The 19,391-nt window shown below is 46.8% G+C and overlaps 1 protein-coding gene and 1 long non-coding RNA gene across 2 annotated transcripts in view; one reads left to right on the top strand and one right to left on the bottom strand.

Moving 5' to 3' along the window:
* The window catches only part of ATG16L2 (autophagy related 16 like 2), a 694,312-nt gene that overhangs the window by 423,092 nt on the left and 251,829 nt on the right, over nt 1–19,391 (top strand). The window contains exon 11 of the mRNA XM_085623378.1: nt 7,563–7,633. Within this exon, the coding sequence (XP_085479504.1) occupies nt 7,563–7,633 (71 nt within the window). The remainder of the gene's footprint in view (nt 1–7,562; nt 7,634–19,391) is intronic.
* Nucleotides 1–19,391, bottom strand: part of LOC146806075 (uncharacterized) — a 200,584-nt gene that overhangs the window by 168,325 nt on the left and 12,868 nt on the right. The window lies entirely within an intron of this gene.

Here is a 19,391-nt window from a genome sequence, read left to right as displayed (position 1 = left end):
AGGGGTTTGGTTTTCAAAATATAATATTGTCGCAAGGTTGCAATGACAGTGATTTACTGTTGATGACATTATAACTGTTATCAGTATGTTTTGGGCTACGTGAGTCATCAGTAGACAAGAAATTTATCACACACTCCCTCTCAGCTACGTATCTGAGAGCGATGCCTAGAGGTGGCCGAGCCAACAGATTAACAGGGAAAGCCGAGCTAGAGCCGAGTCAATGGTCTGGCTTGGCACTTGGAGACTGCGCACGAGGCCAAAACTGAAAATATTTGCTTTGTTGATCGTACAACTAGCATCACGTAAAATATGATAAGGTCGCTTCTAAATTCAAAAAAGTGTATTTAACACGTGGAAGTTTTGATATTAATAGGGCACATTATAGGATTGGAGTGAGAATTACTTATTAAAAGTGATATTTTTTTTGCAACTGGTTGTCTTAACACACATATTTGAAAGTGCTTTCATGTGCCACAATGAAGAACAAGCATTGGCGTAGCCAATAGGTCTCGCTTTTGGGACCTTATAAGTATTTAGTTATGCAGCACAATATCCTTGGTGCAACAACACCAACTGTTGCATGGCTAAACACTTATAAGGTCCCAAAGGCGAGACCTATTGGCTATGCCAATGCTTGTTTTGCCAGTTTAATGTCAGTGCCTGTGCCTGCCCCTATCGCAGAGGCTATTCTCCTGGGCTGTGTCATTGGTCGAATGGCTGTCCCACTGCATTCCACACAGCTGGCTGACTTCGCAGTATCCGCTACCTAATGTCTGCTATTCCGTGTCCTCTCTATATTGCTCTTGTCCTGCCCCCTCCGATCCCCGCAGATGTTTGTCACCAATCTTTAAAAAAATAAATAACGTTAGATATCAATTCGCAAAGTCGTCAGGGGTGAACACTCAAGGGCGGATTTCCAGGTACAATCGCACAAGCCGGCAAAAAAGGGGTAAACATTAAACGTGATGCCACTGATTTTGTATGTTGGCTAAACTCCAAGGAATTGTATTCTAATCGTGTTTGTTCTACACTTTACTAGTCTTATCCAAACATTGTAAAATAAAGCACAAACTAAAAAAGCAACAGCCCCTTGTTTACATCCGCGTGCGCTAAATAGTAGTTGCACAAAACATCCCGCCCAAACAAGTGCTTGCTAAACACACGGATTGATGCTCAAATTAGTGGAAATACAAGAGGTAAAATAAACACGTTGTTACTATGTTTCTTTCTTGCGCACAATCGTTGAAACGAACAAAATGTGACGGAAAAAAACGAATTGAAACTGCACATGCACAGAAAAAAAAGCATCCAATTAACGTAACGCAAAGAAACCAGCTCACACTGGCTGACGTCTAATGTAAGCAAAGGATGTGTGCGGCTTTAGTCATTTCACTTTGTTTTATTAGCAGCCACTGCCGCTCTGTTGCTGTAATGTGAGCCGCAGACGAAACGTCGTGTATCTAATCACCTCCTGTTCGGTCATGTCAATGTGAGTGGTCGAAACACCGAACGAGCAAGGAATGAAACCACACACATGCCAGCATTTTAGAAGAGGAAACGTGGGAGCGTTAAACAAGCATTGAAAATGCAATAGGTCTCGCCCTCGTTTAAGTTAAAGCAATTCTGTTTGTAATTAGGCGGCTTTTTAGCTTTGCTTTTATTAGTGTTTTTCAAACTTTCATGTACATAACATGCATATGTATGCATATATGTATATGTATGCATGCATTTATATTTGTATTTATATAGATATGCAGATGTATATATCTATGTTTATATATGTATGTATATACACATACATATATACATGCATATGCATATATATACATATATATGTGCCTATGTGTGCACGTAGAGAGAGGTAGAGGTAGAGAGAGGGGTAGGTAAAAGAGGTAGATACAGAGTGAGTAGTAGAGAGTGAGTAGTAGAGGGTGAGTAGTAGAGAGTGAGTAGTAGAGAGTGATTAGTAGAGAGTGAGCAGTAGAGAGTGAGCAGTAGAGAGTGAGCAGTAGAGAGTGAGCAGTAGAGAGTGAGTAGGGAGTAGTAGAGACAGAGTAGTAGAGGGTAGTAGAGAGTGACTAGTGGAGAAGAGTGGACAGTGAGTAGTAGAGAGTAGTAGTGAGTAGAGAGTAGTATAGAGAAATAAAGATTGAGTAGTAGAGAGTAGTTTAGAGTGAGTAGTAGAGTGAGTAGTAGAGAGAGTAGTAGAGAGAGTATTAGAGAGTGAGTAGTAGATAGTAGAGAGTAGGTAGAGTAGAGAGTACTAGAGAGTAGTAGCAAGAGAGTAGTAGAGAGTGAGTAGTAGAGTAGATAGGGAGTAGTAGAGAGTGACTAGTAGAGAGTAGGTAGAGTAGAGAGTAGTAGAGAGTGAGTAGTAGAGAGTGAGTAGTAGAGAGTGAGTAGCAGAGAGTAGAGAGTAGGTAGAGTAGAGAGTGAGTACTAGAGAGTGAGTAGTAGAGAGTAGGTAGAGTAGTAGAGAGTGAGTAGTAGAGAGTGAGTAGTAGAGAGTAGTATAGAGTGTGTAGTAGAAAGTAGTAGAGAGAGAGTAGTAGAGAGAGAGTAGAGAGTGAGTAGTAGAGAGAGAGCAGTAGAGAGTGAGTAATAGAGAGTAGTAGAGAGTATTATAGAGTGAGTAGTAGAGTAGAGAGTAGGTAGAGTAGAGAGTACTAGAGAGTGAGTAGTAGAGAATGAGTACTAGAGCGTGAGTACTAGAGAGGAGTAGTAGAAAGTAGAGAGTAGGTAGAGTAGAGAATAGTAGAGAGTGAGTAGTAGAGAGTGAGCAGTAGAGAGTAGGTAGAGTAGAGTAGTAGAGAATGAGTGGTAGAGTGAGTAGTAGAGAGTAGTAGAGAGACAGTAGTAGAGAGAGTAGTAGAGAGAGAGCAGTAGAGAGTGAGTAATAGAGAGTAGCAGAAAGTATTATAGAGTGAGTAGTAGAGTAGAGAGTACTAGAAAGTGAGTAGTAGAGAGTGAGTACTAGAGAGTGAGTACTAGAGAGTGAGTACTAGAGAGTGAGTAGTAAAGAGTAGTAGAGAGTGACTAGTAGAGTGAGTAGTAGGGAATAGTAGAGAATGAATAGTAGAGAGTAGGTAGAGTAGTGAGTAGTAGAGAGTTAGTAGAGAGTGAGTAGTAGAGAGTAGTAGAGAGTGAGTAAAGAGTAGTAGAGCGTGGGTAGTAGAGAGTGTGTAGTAGAGAGAGAGTAGTAGAGATAGTAGAGAGAGAGTAGTAGAGAGTGAGTAGAGTAGTAGAGAGTAGTAGAGAGAAGTAGAGAGTGAGTAGTAGAGAGACAGAGTAGTAGAGAGTAGAGAGTTAGTTGAGAGTAGTATAGAGTGAGTAGAGTGTAGAGCCTAGTAGAGAGTAGTAGAGAGAGACTAGTAGAGGGAATAGGCGAGAGTGTTTAGTATAGAGTGAGTAGAGAGTAGTAGAGAGTAGGTAGAGTAGAGTAGTAGAGAGTGAGCAGTAGAGAGTGAGTAGTAGAGAGCAGTAGAGAGTAGTAGAGAGTATTAGTGAGTAGTAGAGAGTAGTAGAGAGTAGAGTGAGTAGTAGAGTAGAGAGTAGTAGAGAGTGAGTAGAGTAGTAGAGAGAGAGTAGTAGAGAGAGAGTAGAGAGTAGTAGAGAGTGAGTAGAGAGTAGAGAGTGAGTAGTAGAGAGAGTAGTAGAGAGAGAGTAGTAGAGAGTGAGTATAGAGTAGTAGAGAGCAGTAAAGTAGTAGTGAGTGAGTAGTAGAGAGTGAGTAGAGTAGTAGAGAGTGAGTAGTAGAGTAGAGAGCAGTAGAGAGTGAGTAGAGTAGTAGAGAGTGAGTAGTAGAGAGAGAGTAGTAGAGAGCAGTAGAGAGTGAGTAGAGAGCAGTAAAGAGTAGAGAGTAGTAGAGAGCAGTACAGAGTGAGTTGTAGAGAGTAGTAGAGAGAGAGTAGTAGAGAGAGAGGCTCTGAAGATGAAAACACGCCTCTGTCTCCGAGGGACATCTGTGTCACTGCCCCAGGGCAGCAGCTCTAAAAGAAAAGAGCGGAAGTGAAAGCACAGCGAGGCCAACAAAGGGAGGGGCAGGGCTGCTTAATGGATCGGGGAGGAGATGGGAGTGGGGCTAATCTTTCACTGAGCACAACTGTGCCTTGGCTGGGGTTTGCACTGAAAACAATTTCTAAGGACTCATCTATAGTTTGGAGGGGTCTGAAAATACTTTTCTTCCTGAAACAAAATCTAAATGCGGAGTAGGAGCACCCGGAAGAATTTCATCCCCCACATGGATAGCCGGAAAATTCAGCCGATCATTGTACTCCGAATTAAGACTGTCCTCCTGAACTTGGAAGATATCTAGTTTCCTCCAAACTCTAAATGAAGCCCATCGAGATATGATTAGTGCTCAAGCAACCAAGGCCAATTACAGGTCCAAAAAAGGCAAAAACAGGCAGCAATCGAAAGCATGCAAGGGGCGCAGAAATGCAAACTCTTCGCCTACTACAGGCGAGCCAACACGCCACGCTGGGAGTTGGCAGGAGGGCAGATGTGGTGGGTAACACTCACGTCAGAAGAGACAGAAGGAGGATATGCGCAAACAATGGCAAAAAAAACCCAGGATGGTTGCAGGTAGTAAGCTGTAGAATCCTCCAGTGGGTGCTCCACTGCTGGTATTCTATTCAAGACTGGAAAGCACTAGGGACCGGAACGGCAACAAGTCGCTATTCTTCCAAGCGCCTCCTACAACGAGGGACAGACCCGCATAGACTAGTCACGCCCCGTAAATGCAGTTTTCTGAAGGAGCCCGACTTTTGGAAAGTTGGAATGGCTGTGTAACAAACACAAACGGTTGATTCCTTTCATCTTTAAACCTTACTTTGTCCACAACGTCCCACTGCAAAACTCCTTCCCACCGAAAACTGACCGCGTTGTTAAACGCCTAATACACAACAGACCAAGGTTTTTGCAACAAACAAATAAACGCTGCTGTTCTACAACCAATTCCTTATAAACATCTCGATAACCAGGAAGCCATCCTCTGCACGTTTCATTCGCTGCTTTCTGGCACTCATAGTTCGAGGGTTTGAAGCAATCCATCCGCATTAAAAGAAACAAGTAGCTGAAAAGAAGCCAAACGTACATAACACCAGCAACAGCAGACCGAAAAGGACACCAAATGGTATTCTGGAACTTAACGGTATTGATCTAGAAAGTATTCCTGACGCCTCTCAGAGAACTCACATAGTACACACAACTAACTTGACCCAGAAAATGGAAACATGGAACTGGAAGTCTTTTGTCGAATTTGTATAGCACCTCACATCCTGACGAGTCTCCAAAGCGCTTCTTGGCTGCCGTGGAAAAGGCAACTCAGTTTGTTGTGGTTGCTTGGTAGGTTGTGGATTTATACAGTGGCACGAGGGCCAATACGATTGTTTACAAATATCAAGCAAATAGTGCTTACAGAGTAAATTGAAGGAGGCTGTGTCCCTCCACAAGTAAACGATCAAATCCCGGTGGGAGGGGCCAAAAGGGGACAGGGTGGTAACCCTCGGTGTAATGATTGCCTCCAGTGCAATCATTACACTGTTTTGCATCAGCCATGACGCAAAACGCCGCGCACCAATGAAAATGGGAGGCGGAATCGCAAGACGACTTCTGGAATCGCTGCTCACATCAGGCTGAGAACTAAAAATAGGACTTTCCTTCAGCCACTACCACGCAAAAAACACAGGTGACCTCAACGTTCTTTGAATGAACTACACTGTCATGTCATCGTTGTGCCATAGAACAAGATGCACTGTCACTTGACCATTAACAACTCGCACTTCAATGCTATCTAAAAACAGCAGTGTGACGTCAGGACGCAGCGTCGCTTCACTGCTACTTAACAACACGCAGTGTGAGGTCACAGTTATCTCAGCCCGAGAGAACGCGGTGTCGCTTCACTGCTGCTGCTTACTCATAGTGTGACGTCACATCGCTGGTGTGGCAGAACACAGTGCAGTTTACGGTCTGTGCTGTCTTAAGGAACAAAATGCTACGTCGATTCAGCACCCACTTCCAAAGAACAGAACAGAGGTCCATTCAGCATTTGACTGTAGTTCGAAGTACAAACTCACATCAGCACTTTTTGAATCAACATAATAGAGATAACCGTCCAGGCTATGGTACAGAACAACAGTGGTAAGCAGCTGTGTCTCAGAGACCGACGGAAGGGGAAACAAATAGTGCTTCCCCAGTAAATAAAGGCATTAGTGTAATGCCGCGGGTAAAAGATCCAATCCCGCAGGGCGTAGATAAAAGGAGACAGGGTGGCAACAATAAGGGAGTAACATGCCTTTAGTGCAATCATTGCACTGCCTTTGGCATAATTCGTGACGCAAAACAACGCGCATGAATCAAAAGTTAAGGCAGAGCTGGGACAAGGCTTCTGGAATCATATCGATTCCAAGAAGCCTCGTATGACGAGGCAGCGCATGTGCTGCCTACGTCAGGCCGAGACCTAAAAAACAATAATTGGGAGAATGTAGTTGGCCGGTGCTCCTTGCTACAATACGGAAATGATGTATTGGAGCACCAGCCAATAAGGAGCCAGGAAAAAAAGAGCAATGGAGGAGTGAGCCAATGGCGAGTAGCAGGCGGGATTAGGCAGGATTCCACTCTGTAGAGTGATTACCCCAGGTCTTCCAGACAGTGCATGCGCTGCCTCGGCTCGACCTCAAAAGCTAGCCTGTCTGGTGACTCAGCACAAAGACACTGAAAAAGTCTCACTGCACACTCCTAAAGTCTCAGGACATTAAATACTACATTGTCAAACCACTCCAAAGGCAATACACATGATCTTGTTCTATCATCCTCACTCACAAATCCACTGCAAGTCACGGTATCTCTGGATTGAATGTCCTACGTCGCCATACCATTCTCCATCCTGCACACCAAGAATTTGCATCGAGGCCAACATAAAAAAAGAAAAATATTATTCCTTCCTTCCGGTCAATGCTGGTCTTTGTGTCATATTCTCCTTTAGCTCTCTGGTTTATTAATGATTTAATGCACATTTGTGATGCTAAATTATCTGCAATTAAGTTGGAGAGAATTAGTATTGCTTCAAAAATGTGGTTCTCTTAAAATATTGTTTCCTTTTTAATTTGTTAAATTGATTGTGCCTGAGGTAGGTGATGGATGGTTGGTGATGAATGGTTCTCCAAAATTTCTTTGATGGTCTCAGACAATTTTAAACAGTAGATCTTCTGAAACCTTCTGCTACTAGCTTCCTCCGCCACATAAGCTTAGAGATGTGCTTGAAGTGCATGCAATCTAAAGACCTAAGACATGGAGGCAGCATGATTTGCACAGGGTCACATGACGACTCAAATCGAAAACTGACCTCAGAGGTAGGGTTGTGTGGGTTCAATTCAGCAGTAACTACAAGCTCACACCACTCTTGTATTAGTTCCACATCTTTCTTACATTGAATCATATTAATTGTCTTTTCTGCTCTTTAAAGTGGTACCATGTTGAACTGTCCAATGTGTTTTTCGGTGTACAGTTCTCTGAATGTGACCTTTTCAGAATAACATAAATGTGTTCCACTTTTGTCACAGGATCCCTGAAGAGTGTGAAGAAACTAAAAGGCAGTAACGGCACAATAACCAGCGTGGAGTTTGACCCCAGTGTAAGTATAAGTGTGTATTGAAAAAGGTACTAAGTAAGGTCCTGCAGAAAGTAAGGAGGCGAGAAAGTGGCTCTTGTTTCAATTTATGAGCAGCACATACATTTGAAGAAGGAATTTAAAAAATGTACATGGTCAAAGTGTGGAATCTTTTTTTGCTGTATATGGGGCCCTACTTTAATGGGTTAGTGCAGTGTTGTGGTTTAGTGTCTATAAGATGACATGCAGTGTGATGGGTTAGTGTCAAACTGGTGCAGTGAACTGCGATCGTATCGATATAAAGCAGCACAGTGTAATGGGTTAGTATTTCCATGAAGCAGAGTAGTGTGATTGGTTATTATAAGATGCAGTACAGTGTGGTGGCTTTGTCTGCATACTCTGCCAGGCATATAGGTGGCTATTGACCTAAGTTGCAGTGTGCGGGGAAATTCCCAAGTTGCACAGTGAAGTGTAGAGTTTTAACTTCTTTTTGGAGGAGTGAGGTAAGTTAAGGTCATTGGGATGCCGTACAGTCTTGCTAGCCTACAGTGCAGTGTATTAAGTTAGTGCTTCTACAATAACGTTTCATGGGTTAGTGGCACTAGGATGCATTGTAATGTGCACTGTTAGTGCCCCTGTGGGGCAACACAGTTTGCTTAGTGTGTGTCTTTAGATTGTTTTACAGTATTGTGGTTTACTGCCTCCTGGATACAGTGCAGTGTGGTGGATTAATGAACCCAGGCATTAGTGCCCATGGGATGGATGCCCTCTGGTGACTCAGTGTCACCAAAATGCATTGCTTTTGGGTAGTGCCCCTACAGTGAGGTGCAGTATGGTGGGATACTGGCCCAAGGTTGCTGTGCAGTGTGGTAGCTTAGTGTCACAAGAGAGCAAGCAGTGTTATGACTTATTTTCTCACGTCTGCATTGCTGAGGTGGATTATTGTGTCTAGAATGCAGAGTTGTGTGGCGGGTTATGTTTCATAAAATGCATAGCAGTGTGATAGGTTGAAGTCTTTGTGGTGCAGTTCTGTGTTGTGGAAAGTGGTGGAGTCATTGTGTCATTCGGATGCAATGAAGTGTGGAGTTTTAGCATTCTTATGGAGTGGTGAGGTGAGTTATTGTTAAGGTGCAGTTTGGTGCTTCTAGGGCGCTGTGCAGAGCAGTGAGTCAATGCTCCATGAGTGCAGATCAGTGAGGCTAAGAAGCGGGGCTAGAGTTGGGGGTACACGCAGGTACACTGCGTCCCCCACTCTTTTCACAGGGTGGAAGCCGTCCCCCCTGCCAAGAAGTTGGGCCCCACAGAAATATGCTGAACTTGTCCTGGTGTCATTTTCAGACACCGGGACACGTTCTGCAGCACCTGCACGTTGCCTGCTTTCCATTCCCAGCAGCAACATGCAGGCAGCGAGGGAGCCTTTTTTCACCTCCAGCTGGCCCGAAGTTAAGGGGCCATCCGGCCTCCTTTCGTTTGTATATGCTGACTGGGGGCCGCCTGGAACCTTACATTTAAATGTAAATGCCACAGAGGGAAACTAAGTCACACAGCTTGCCTTCTCTTCACTGGTACTTAAGAGAGGCATACTTTTGCCTTTGTTCTGTCCCTGTATATAAATGCAGGCACTGTAAGACTGTCAGATGGGTTAGTCTATCTCAGTATTTACACAAATAGTTTAAATAGCACCATTTTAATTCTTTTATAGTGCTACGTCGTGACATCATGAGGTCATTTGCATATTGTCTTACTTGGTCAGTCCCTCCACTTCTTTTTATAGGACTTGTGCCCTGCTAAGAAGCATTGTTGTATAAAAGTTTAGAGTCCCTATAATGAACCACAGTGGCTCTCTTTCCCTGGGATACAGTGCTGTGAGGTGGGTTAGTAGGCCGAAGACACTACATGAATATCTCCTACGATAAACTGAAAGTATGGAACTCTACATGACATGTATCACTAGTCCAGCTCGTGCTGTCTACTTTACAAACCAAATTTTGTACTCCTTGTGGAAATAAGCGGGCAGGACTTGACCGTGTTTTGGTCCAATACAATTTCACTGACTGCGGTTGCTTCTCAATTCCTTGTGCTGGTAACATGATGTGAGGTCAGTGCCAAATGTATCTAAGGCTTCATTAAAGTATCTGACATGTACTTGACAGCTATGCTGCTAACCGTATCAGCCTTAGGGTGGTCTTCCTCCAAGTGTTTTTGCATTCCTCCTCCATTTTGGCTGGTGTGTTTTTTTACTGGCCTCAAGACTCTGCACACTTAACCACTGCTAACCAGCGCTAAAGTGCCTGTGCTCACTCCTTAAAACATGGTGACATGGGCTTATCCCCAACTGGCATATTTAAATTTACTTATAAGTCCCTAGTTTAGTGGTACTACATGTACTCAGGGCCTGTAAATTAAATGCTGCTAGTGAGCCTGCAGCACTTGTTCTGCCACCCACCTAAGAAGCTCTTTAAACGTGTTCAAGGCCTGCCATTGCAGCTTGTGTGTGCAGTTTTAAACTACCATTTCGACCAGGCATAATACACCTTTTGCCAGACCTACATCTTTCTTTTTAATTCATAGAAGTCAACACTTGGGTAGGCCCTGGATGGCCTAGAGGGCAGGGTGCAGTATATTTAAAATGTTGGACATGTACTTAGCTAGAATTTCCAAATGGGAGCAGGTAACCAATTCATGTTGGGTGTCTTTGGAATTGTAAGGAAAAGTCCTAACTAATGGTTTAGGATTTTAAATTACAATTTTGAAAATGCCACTTTCAGAAAGTTGCCATTGTTCTGCCTTAGCCATCTAGTGCCTGTAGCCTGTCCCTAAGTCACATGACTGAGTTACCTGACAGTAGAGCCCATCTCGCACTTGCCATTCCCAGTCAAAGTCCTGGAGAAAGAGATCAACAACAGTCAGAGTTCAGTAGCAACCACAGCATGGACACTGCCCACCTGGCAGCAACATATGGCATCCGGTCAATCATGGACAGAGGAGAAACCGCCTCTCTCTTCCTGCTCAACCTCTCAGCAGTGTTCAACACCATCTCCCATGGAACCCTCATCACCAGACTCCAGGGCTCAGTTATCCATGGGCCCGCTCTGAGCTGTGAGGACCCAATTCTTACTCTCCGCTTTCCCAGGGGACTCCTCCCTCAACTCAACCTTGTTCAACGTGAACATGGCACCTCTCACCCTCATCATTAGAACCCCCGCATGAACATTGTCGCATACGCCGATGACACTCAGCTCATCATCTACGTCACCAACAGGAACAACACCACCAAGACCAATTTCACTTTGTCCAATGTGGACAACTGGATGTGAGAGAAATGCCTCAAACTCAACACAGACAAAATGGAGATTCTGATTTTCTGAAGAGCTCCCCCTGGGATGACTCCTTCTGCCCACTCAACCTGTGTAAGGATCAGTGGTTCTGTTCCGCAGGAGCGCCAGGAATCCTGAAGAGAAGTCCTCTGTCGTCCCCCACGCCCCTTCCGCTCTATCAGACTCTAGAGCCAGGAGGGACGCTAGGGAAAACAGGGAAACAAAACAAGGGTAGGCGGGGGAAAAAGGCAGATCGTGCGGTACACAACTTCTAGGTAACAGGCAGAACTTCACAGCTGTAAGACAAAGACACTTCGTTAATGTATATTAATTTCCCCTTTTTCAGTCTAACCTTGTGTGAGTGAAAATACACCTACCACGCTGTTTTTGACTTTGGGAATTCTCAGCATGTATCTTATTGTAGACGTCAAGACCCCTATGTGAATACACTAAGATTACAACCAACGTTCACTACTTTCCTGGACCATCAATCTGTAACTGTAATGGTGGCGCTTACCCCTATCTTCTGATGAGTGTGAATAGGCGGAATGCTAGTCTCCTTGTGTGTCCACTGATAATCTGAGGTGAATATGACAACGAAGAGCTGCAGGGAATATGGGTGGAAAAGAATGTAAGGGATATGCGTGAACAACTTTCTCCCGAATATACCCCTGCAATGACTAATGGTTACCGTGTTTATTTATGAAGTACCACTGTAACCTACGATACACCCCAAAGGTCCACGCCAGTTTCTCCTGCCTAATGGGGGGGGTAATGAAATGCGAACGGAACTGAAGAGTGTCAAGAAAACAATATAGCTCTGGCCAGAAGAGTCAGAGAGAATCCTTAACCGCAGGATTCATGTAAAACAAGCACAAGAAGTCCACAACAGGGAGCTGAACAAAGAACCGCCCCGTGAGTAGCACCACGCTACCAACACCGAGGCCTTACTTGACAGAGGCTTCTGGACCGTGGGCGACTTCAGCAGGGCGAATGGACCAGAGTGCGACTACCGTTGTTGTCCCCCAACAACTCCGGGAAATACAAACACTGCCGCACAAGGAACAGCACGGGGCTCGTACAGTCCGCGACACAGCGACCTCTGAACCGGAAACAGGAAACACTACCAAACAGGAAGTCAGGCAATACAACGAAGAGACGGAAACGGGCTAACAGCTAGAACGCTAAGCAGCGTTAGAAGCCCTCAATGCTCCTTAAATTCCTTCCGCATCTCCAGGCATGACCGCGGGGCATGACAGCACACTCCCCCTAAGAAACTCTCCCCTGGGTTTGGGTTTGTCAGGGTACCGATGATGGAACTGCCGTACCAACCGGGGGGCATGTACATCACGAGCGTATTCCCATGTGCGCTCCTCCACCCCATACCCTTTCCAATGCAACAGATATTGGAGAGAACGTCCCCGGGTGCGCGAGTCCACAATGTCCTCAACTTCATATTCCTCCGTGTCGGAAACAAGGACAGGAGCGGGTGCGCAAGGGAGACTCGTGCCAGGCTCAACAGGTTTTATCAAGGACACATGGAAAACCGGATGAATCCGAAACGAAGCAGGTAACTCGAGCTTCACCGCCACTGGATTGACCACCTTAAGGACAGTGTAGGGACCGATATATCTGGGAGTAAACTTGCGAGGACCATTGAGCGTAATGTTCTTTGTGGAAAGCCACACTTTATCCCCTGGAGCATAGATCGGTTCCAACCTCCTGTGCAAATCAGCCCCCTCTTTATATCGTGTTTTGGCCATGTCTAGCTCCTCCAATGTCTTAATGTGTAGGTTCTGTAGTTTCAGTAATAGATCAGTGACAGCGGGAGTAGGGCAGTCAATCGAGACCCCCACAGGCAACAACTTCGGATGGAAACCGTGAGAACAAAAAAAAGGTGTCATAGTGGTGGATGTATGTGGACTGTTATTATACGATATTTCTGCCAACCATACCCACTCGTCCCAGTCAGCCAAGGAGTGCAAAGCTTGATTTCTTACATATTGCTCAAAACACTGATTGACCCTCTCGGTCTGGCCATCTGACTGCGGATGATGGCTAGAAGATAGTCGCACATCAATCCGTAGCAGAGCACATAAGTATTTCCAAAACCGAGATACAAATTGAGCCCCTCTATCTGAGATCTGAACCGAAGGCAAGCCATGGAGGCGGACAATGTGTTGTAGGAAAATAGAGGCCAATTCTGAGGCTTTGGGTAGACCAGGTAAAGGGATGAAGTGTGCAGTCTTAGTGAAATGATCCACAACTACCAGCAAGGTGTTATTCAATTTCTTCGTTACTGGTAGGTCCACTATAAGATCTAGGGAGACCGTATGCCAGGGACCCGGAGGAGAGGCAATAGGCAGGAGAAGACCCACGGGTTTCTGATGGGAACTCTTGGTTTGGGCACAAACATGACATGTTTTCACGTAGTGTTCTATGTCGCGCAACATGGTTGGCCACCAAAACTTTTCCCGTATGGTCTTAATAGTTTTCTTTATTCCGGGATGCCCTGACAGGGGATGTGAATGATACCAATCTAGTACCTGGGCTTGCAAATCAGATGTAGGTAATACTACTCCTCCCTGAACGCAAACAAACCCATCCACCGTGCGAGTCTCATGCGACCCTACAATGGCCCGCATGTTCGCCGAGAGCTGACTCTCCCTAACATGGTCCTGAAATACATCTCCGGTGATCACTCCTCCTATGATGTGTTTCTCGGGAATGATAGATGGAGCTTCAACCGGATCCTCTAAATGTTGAAACCCCAGCCGGGATAGGGCATCTGCTTTGCCATTTCTAGATCCAGGACGGAACTGTATAGTGAATTCATATTCACAAAAGAATTGAGACCAACGAAGTTGTCTCATGGACAGTGCCTTGGTTGTCTTAAGGTATTGAAGGTTGCGATGATCTGTATATACAACAAGAGGAAACCTGGCTCCCAGTAGATACTGCCTCCACTCCTCAAAGACCTTTTTTATCGCCAATAATTCTTTATCACCCACAGCATAGTTGTATTCAGCCGGAGTGAATTTATGAGAGAAATAAGCTACAGGATGACACTCGCCACTCTCTGGATCTGTTTGACTCAGGACCCCTCCCACTGCCACCTGCGAGGCGTCCGCCTCCACCACAAAGGGCAAGGCCGGGTCAGGATGTCGCAAGACAGGTGCGCATGTGAAGGCCTTCTTCATGCGCTGAAATGAGGATTCAGCTGCAGCAGACCACACATACAAACTCCCCTTCCGCAATAGCGCAGTGAGAGGAAGTGCCAATTCCGAGAAATTCTGAACAAAACGCCTATAAAAATTGGCGAACCCTAAAAACCTTTGAAGCTCTTTGATCGAACCAGGTGCCGGCCACGAAAGGACTGCTTTGACCTTGATGGGATCCATGCGGAGTCCTTGGGGCGTAACAATAAATCCCAAAAAGGGCACTTCTTGCGTATGGAAGGAGCATTTTTCCAATTTGCAGTACAGATTATTATCACGCAAACGTTCTAACACCTTTCGGACATGACCCATATGTTCAGACAGAGAAGAGGAATAGATCAGTAAGTCATCAATGTACGCGATGACATGAACGTCCAGCATATCCCAGAGCACCTCATTGATGAAGAATTGAAATGCCGCTGGAGCGTTACAAAGCCCAAAGGGCATCACTAAATACTCGAATAATCTGTATTTCGTGCAGAAGGCCGTTTTCCATTCGTCTCCCTCCTTGACCCGTACCAAATGGTAGGCGCCCCGCAGATCTAGTTTAGTAAAATACCTGGCGTTGCGTATTCTGTCAAGGAGGGAAGCGATCAGAGGCAAGGGATAACTGTTTTTGATGGTGATATTATTCAGTCTCCTATAGTCAATACAACACCGCAAGCCCCCTTCACGCTTGGGAATGAAAAACAGGGCCGAAGAGGCAGGTGATCTAGACGGTCTAATAAACCCCTTCTCCAACATCTCATCCAAGTATTCTCTGAGATATAGGTTCTCCTTCTCCGTAAGGGCATAGACTCTACTGCACGGAATCCTGGCTCCAGTCTCAAGGTCTATTCTGCAGTCATATACCCTATGCGGAGGAAGGACCTCTGCTTCCCTGGGATCAAAAACTGTGTACAAGTCTTCATAACAGGCAGGTAATTCGGGTACAGGGTTGGTCACTTCAATCTCACGCGGATGCTGGACCACTGCCACCTGAGCCTCACAGTGTGTATGTGGGCGGAACGTGAGGGTCGCTTCTTTCCAGTCAATAATGGGGTTATGCGTGTGTAACCATGGAATGCCTAGGAGAACAGGTATTTGTGGCGACCGAATTAAGTCGAATTCAAGGACCTCGTGATGATCAGGTTGTATGTGCATATGGAGCTTAACTGTCTTATGAGTCACTGGCCCCGAGACAAGCGAGCTCCCATCTATCGTAAAGACCTTGGTGGAAACGTCTTTCACGACACAGGGAATTAGATTACTCCTTGCCCACTCCTCATCCATGAAATTCCCAGAAGCCCCTGAATCAATCATGGTGGATACATGAATGCCAAGATTTTCTACAGTGAGGTAGGTTGGTACATAGAGGTGAGGGATAGGTGTAATGTCATGTTCAGTAGAGGAGACTGTTAGACCAGAACTGCCCAAGGCTCCCGTCTCCACGAAACCCCGGCTTTCTAGTTTCCCGAACTCTTGAATGTATTGGGTTTGATTGGGCATGTCCTTAGGAAATGACCAGCCTTTCCACAATATAAACAGAGCCGATTCGTTCTTCTCCTTTGCCTCTCCTCCGCTGACAACGGCCCTCTCACTATCCCTATCTGCATTGGCTCGCTGTCATCTGTACCCTTCACAGCTTCCACTCTCTTCTCCTTAGCAGGCACAAAACGTGGTTCACCCTTTCCTTTTTCAAGTTTTCGTTCTTGGAGGCGGTGTTCGATCCTAACCACTAAATCTATCAGCTCAGTACAGGCAGAGGGCAAGTCCACAATTTGAGAGAGTGCACCCTTTAGATCGTCGCGGAGCCCTCTATAGAATAAAGTGCTCCGTTTTTCCTCGGGCCAATTGGCCTCGACCACCGATCTCTGAAAGGAGGTAATGTAAACCACCAAATCCTGGTTACCCTGTCTCAAAGCTAGCAATTCGGTGTCAGCTGAATGGGTGTACGTATGCCTGTCGAATAGTTTACGAAATTCCCCTGTAAAGGCAGAGTAATTATATAAGAGGGGATCATCGCGATCTATCAAGGGTATAGCCCAATCTGCGGCTGCTCCACTGAGGTAAGACACTAGAAAGGCTACACGGGCTTGATCCGTGGGAAAGCAAGAGGCTTTACACGAAAAGTGCAACTGGCAGTGACTGAGGAAAGCCCCGCACCTGGAAGCATCACCCGAGAATCTCTCAGGAGGGGCCAAAGGGATGGAGGTAGGGGTAGTGACATGGATCACGGAGGGCGCGGTTTCGACTCTCCCCCCAGCAGCTCCTGGCTCATGCCTGTGCTGCAGAGAGTCGAGTCTGGTAGACAACGCCTGTGTCTCCGCCTGTAAATTACCCAACATGCCAGCTAAATCAGCGAGTGTGACTGCTCCCAGGTCCATGGCGCTCGGGCAGAACTATCTATTTAGGCTTAGCGTTCTGTAAGGATCAGTGGTTCTGTTCCGCAGGAGCGCCAGGAATCCTGAAGAGAAGTCCTCTGTCGTCCCCCACGCCCCTTCCGCTCTATCAGACTCTAGAGCCAGGAGGGACGCTAGGGAAAACAGGGAAACAAAACAAGGGTAGGCGGGGGAAAAAGGCAGATCGTGCGGTACACAACTTCTAGGTAACAGGCAGAACTTCACAGCTGTAAGACAAAGACACTTCGTTAATGTATATTAATTTCCCCTTTTTCAGTCTAACCTTGTGTGAGTGAAAATACACCTACCACGCTGTTTTTGACTTTGGGAATTCTCAGCATGTATCTTATTGTAGACGTCAAGACCCCTATGTGAATACACAAAGATTACAACCAACGTTCACTACTTTCCTGGACCATCAATCTGTAACTGTAATGGTGGCGCTTACCCCTATCTTCTGATGAGTGTGAATAGGCGGAATGCTAGTCTCCTTGTGTGTCCACTGATAATCTGAGGTGAATATGACAACGAAGAGCTGCAGGGAATATGGGTGGAAAAGAATGTAAGGGATATGCGTGAACAACTTTCTCCCGAATATACCCCTGCAATGACTAATGGTTACCGTGTTTATTTATGAAGTACCACTGTAACCTACGATACACCCCAAAGGTCCACGCCAGTTTCTCCTGCCTAATGGGGGGGGGTAATGAAATGCGAACGGAACTGAAGAGTGTCAAGAAAACAATATAGCTCTGGCCAGAAGAGTCAGAGAGAATCCTTAACCGCAGGATTCATGTAAAACAAGCACAAGAAGTCCACAACAGGGAGCTGAACAAAGAACCGTCCCGTGAGTAGCACCACGCTACCAACACCGAGGCCTTACTTGACAGAGGCTTCTGGACCGTGGGCGACTTCAGCAGGGCGAATGGACCAGAGTGCGACTACCGTTGTTGTCCCCCAACAACTCCGGGAAATACAAACACTGCCGCACAAGGAACAGCACGGGGCTCGTACAGTCCGCGACACAACGACCTCTGAACCGGAAACAGGAAACACTACCAAACAGGAAGTCAGGCAATACAACGAAGAGACGGAAACGGGCTAACAGCTAGAACGCTAAGCAGCGTTAGAAGCCCTCAATGCTCCTTAAATACCTTCCGCATCTCCAGGCATGACCGCGGGGCATGACAACCTGTGTCCCAAATCCCCACAGACCACAACAAAGAAGCATTGGCATAGCCAATAGGTCTCGCCTTTGGGACCTTATAAGTGTTTAGTTATCCAGCACAATATCCTTGGTGCAACAACATCAAGTGTTGCGCGGCTAAACACTTATAAGGTCCCAAAGGCGAGACCTATTGGCTATGCCAATGCTTGTTTTGAGTGAGTGGCTTGTGCAGGTATGCCACTGTGGGGTAGAGATGCTGCGAGTGCTTTTACAGGAGCCCCTGTGACATTGCGCCTCTTCAAAATGTATCTTGGGTCTGTTGTAATACTTCTAACCCCTATTCCCATCTTCTCGCAGCATCCTTAAATGTGCCATGTACAGCTGGGTTGACACTCCTATTACCCTTGCCCTCCAGTGACACTTTACCTGTCATGGGTGGTGGTGGTGGATGTGGTGGTGGACGTGGTGGTGGATGTGGATGTGGTGGTGGACATGGTGGTGGTGGTGGTGGATGTGGTGGTGGTGGACGTGGTGGTGGTGGACGTGGTGGTGGATGTGGTGGTGGTGGATGTGGTGGTGGATGTGCTGGTGGACGTGGTGGTGATGGTGGACGTGGTGGTGGTGGACGTGGTGGTGGTGGACGTGATGGTGGTGGACGTGATGGTGGTGGTTGTGGACGTGGTGGCAGTGGATGTGGACGTGGTGGACCTGGTGGTGGCGGTGGACATGATGGTGGTGGACGTGATGGTGGATGTGGTGGTGGTGGATGCGGTGGAGGAGGAAATGGTGCTGGTGGATGTGGTGGTGGTGGACGTGGTGGTGGTGGACATGGTGGTGGTGGACGTGGTGGTGGTGAACCTGGTGGTGGTGAATGTGTTGGTGGCGGACATGGTGGTGGTGGACCCTAGTGGTGGACATGGTGGTGGTGGATGTGGTGGTGGACATGGTAGTGGTGGATGTGGTAGTGGTGGATGTGGTGGTGGATGTGGTTGTGGATGTGGTGGTTGACGTGGTGGTGGTGGTGGTGGACGTGGTGATGGATGAGGTGGTGGTGGACAATGTGGTGGTGGTGGATGTGGTGGTGAACGTGGTGGGGATGGACATGGTGGTGGTGGATGTGGTGGTGGTGGACCTGGTGGTGGTGGTGGGCGTGGTGGTGGTGGTGGACATGGTGGTGGATGTGGTGGTGGTGGACCTGGTGGTGGTGAATGTGGTGGTGGTGGGCATGGTGGATGTGGTGGTGGTGGACATGGTGTTGGTGGACCCTAGTGGTGGACGTGGTGGTGGTGGATGTGGTGGTGGACATGGTAGTGGTGGATGTGGTAGTGGTGGATGTGGTGGTGGTGGACGTGGTGGTGGACATGATGGTGGACGTGGTGGTGGTTGTGGATGTGGTGGTTGACGTGGTGGTGGTGGTGGACGTGGTGGTGGTGGACGTGGTGATGGATGTGGTGGTGGTGGACAATGTGGTGGTGGTGGATGTGGTGGTGAACGTGGTGGGGATGGACATGGTGGTGGTGGATGTGGTGGTGGTGGACCTGGTGGTGGTGATGAATGTGGTGGTGGTGGGCGTGGTGGTGGTGGTGGACATGGTGGTGGTGGACATGGTGGTGGTGGATGTGGTGGTGGTGGACCTGGTGGTGGTGGTGGTGGTGGTGGTGGACATGGTGGTGGTGGACATGGTGGTGGTGGATGTGG

This window comes from Triturus cristatus, chromosome 8, assembly GCF_964204655.1.
Source record: "Triturus cristatus chromosome 8, aTriCri1.1, whole genome shotgun sequence".
In the NCBI taxonomy this organism is placed as follows: Eukaryota; Metazoa; Chordata; class Amphibia; order Caudata; family Salamandridae; genus Triturus; species Triturus cristatus.
This window is presented reverse-complemented; position numbering and strand designations above follow the sequence as displayed.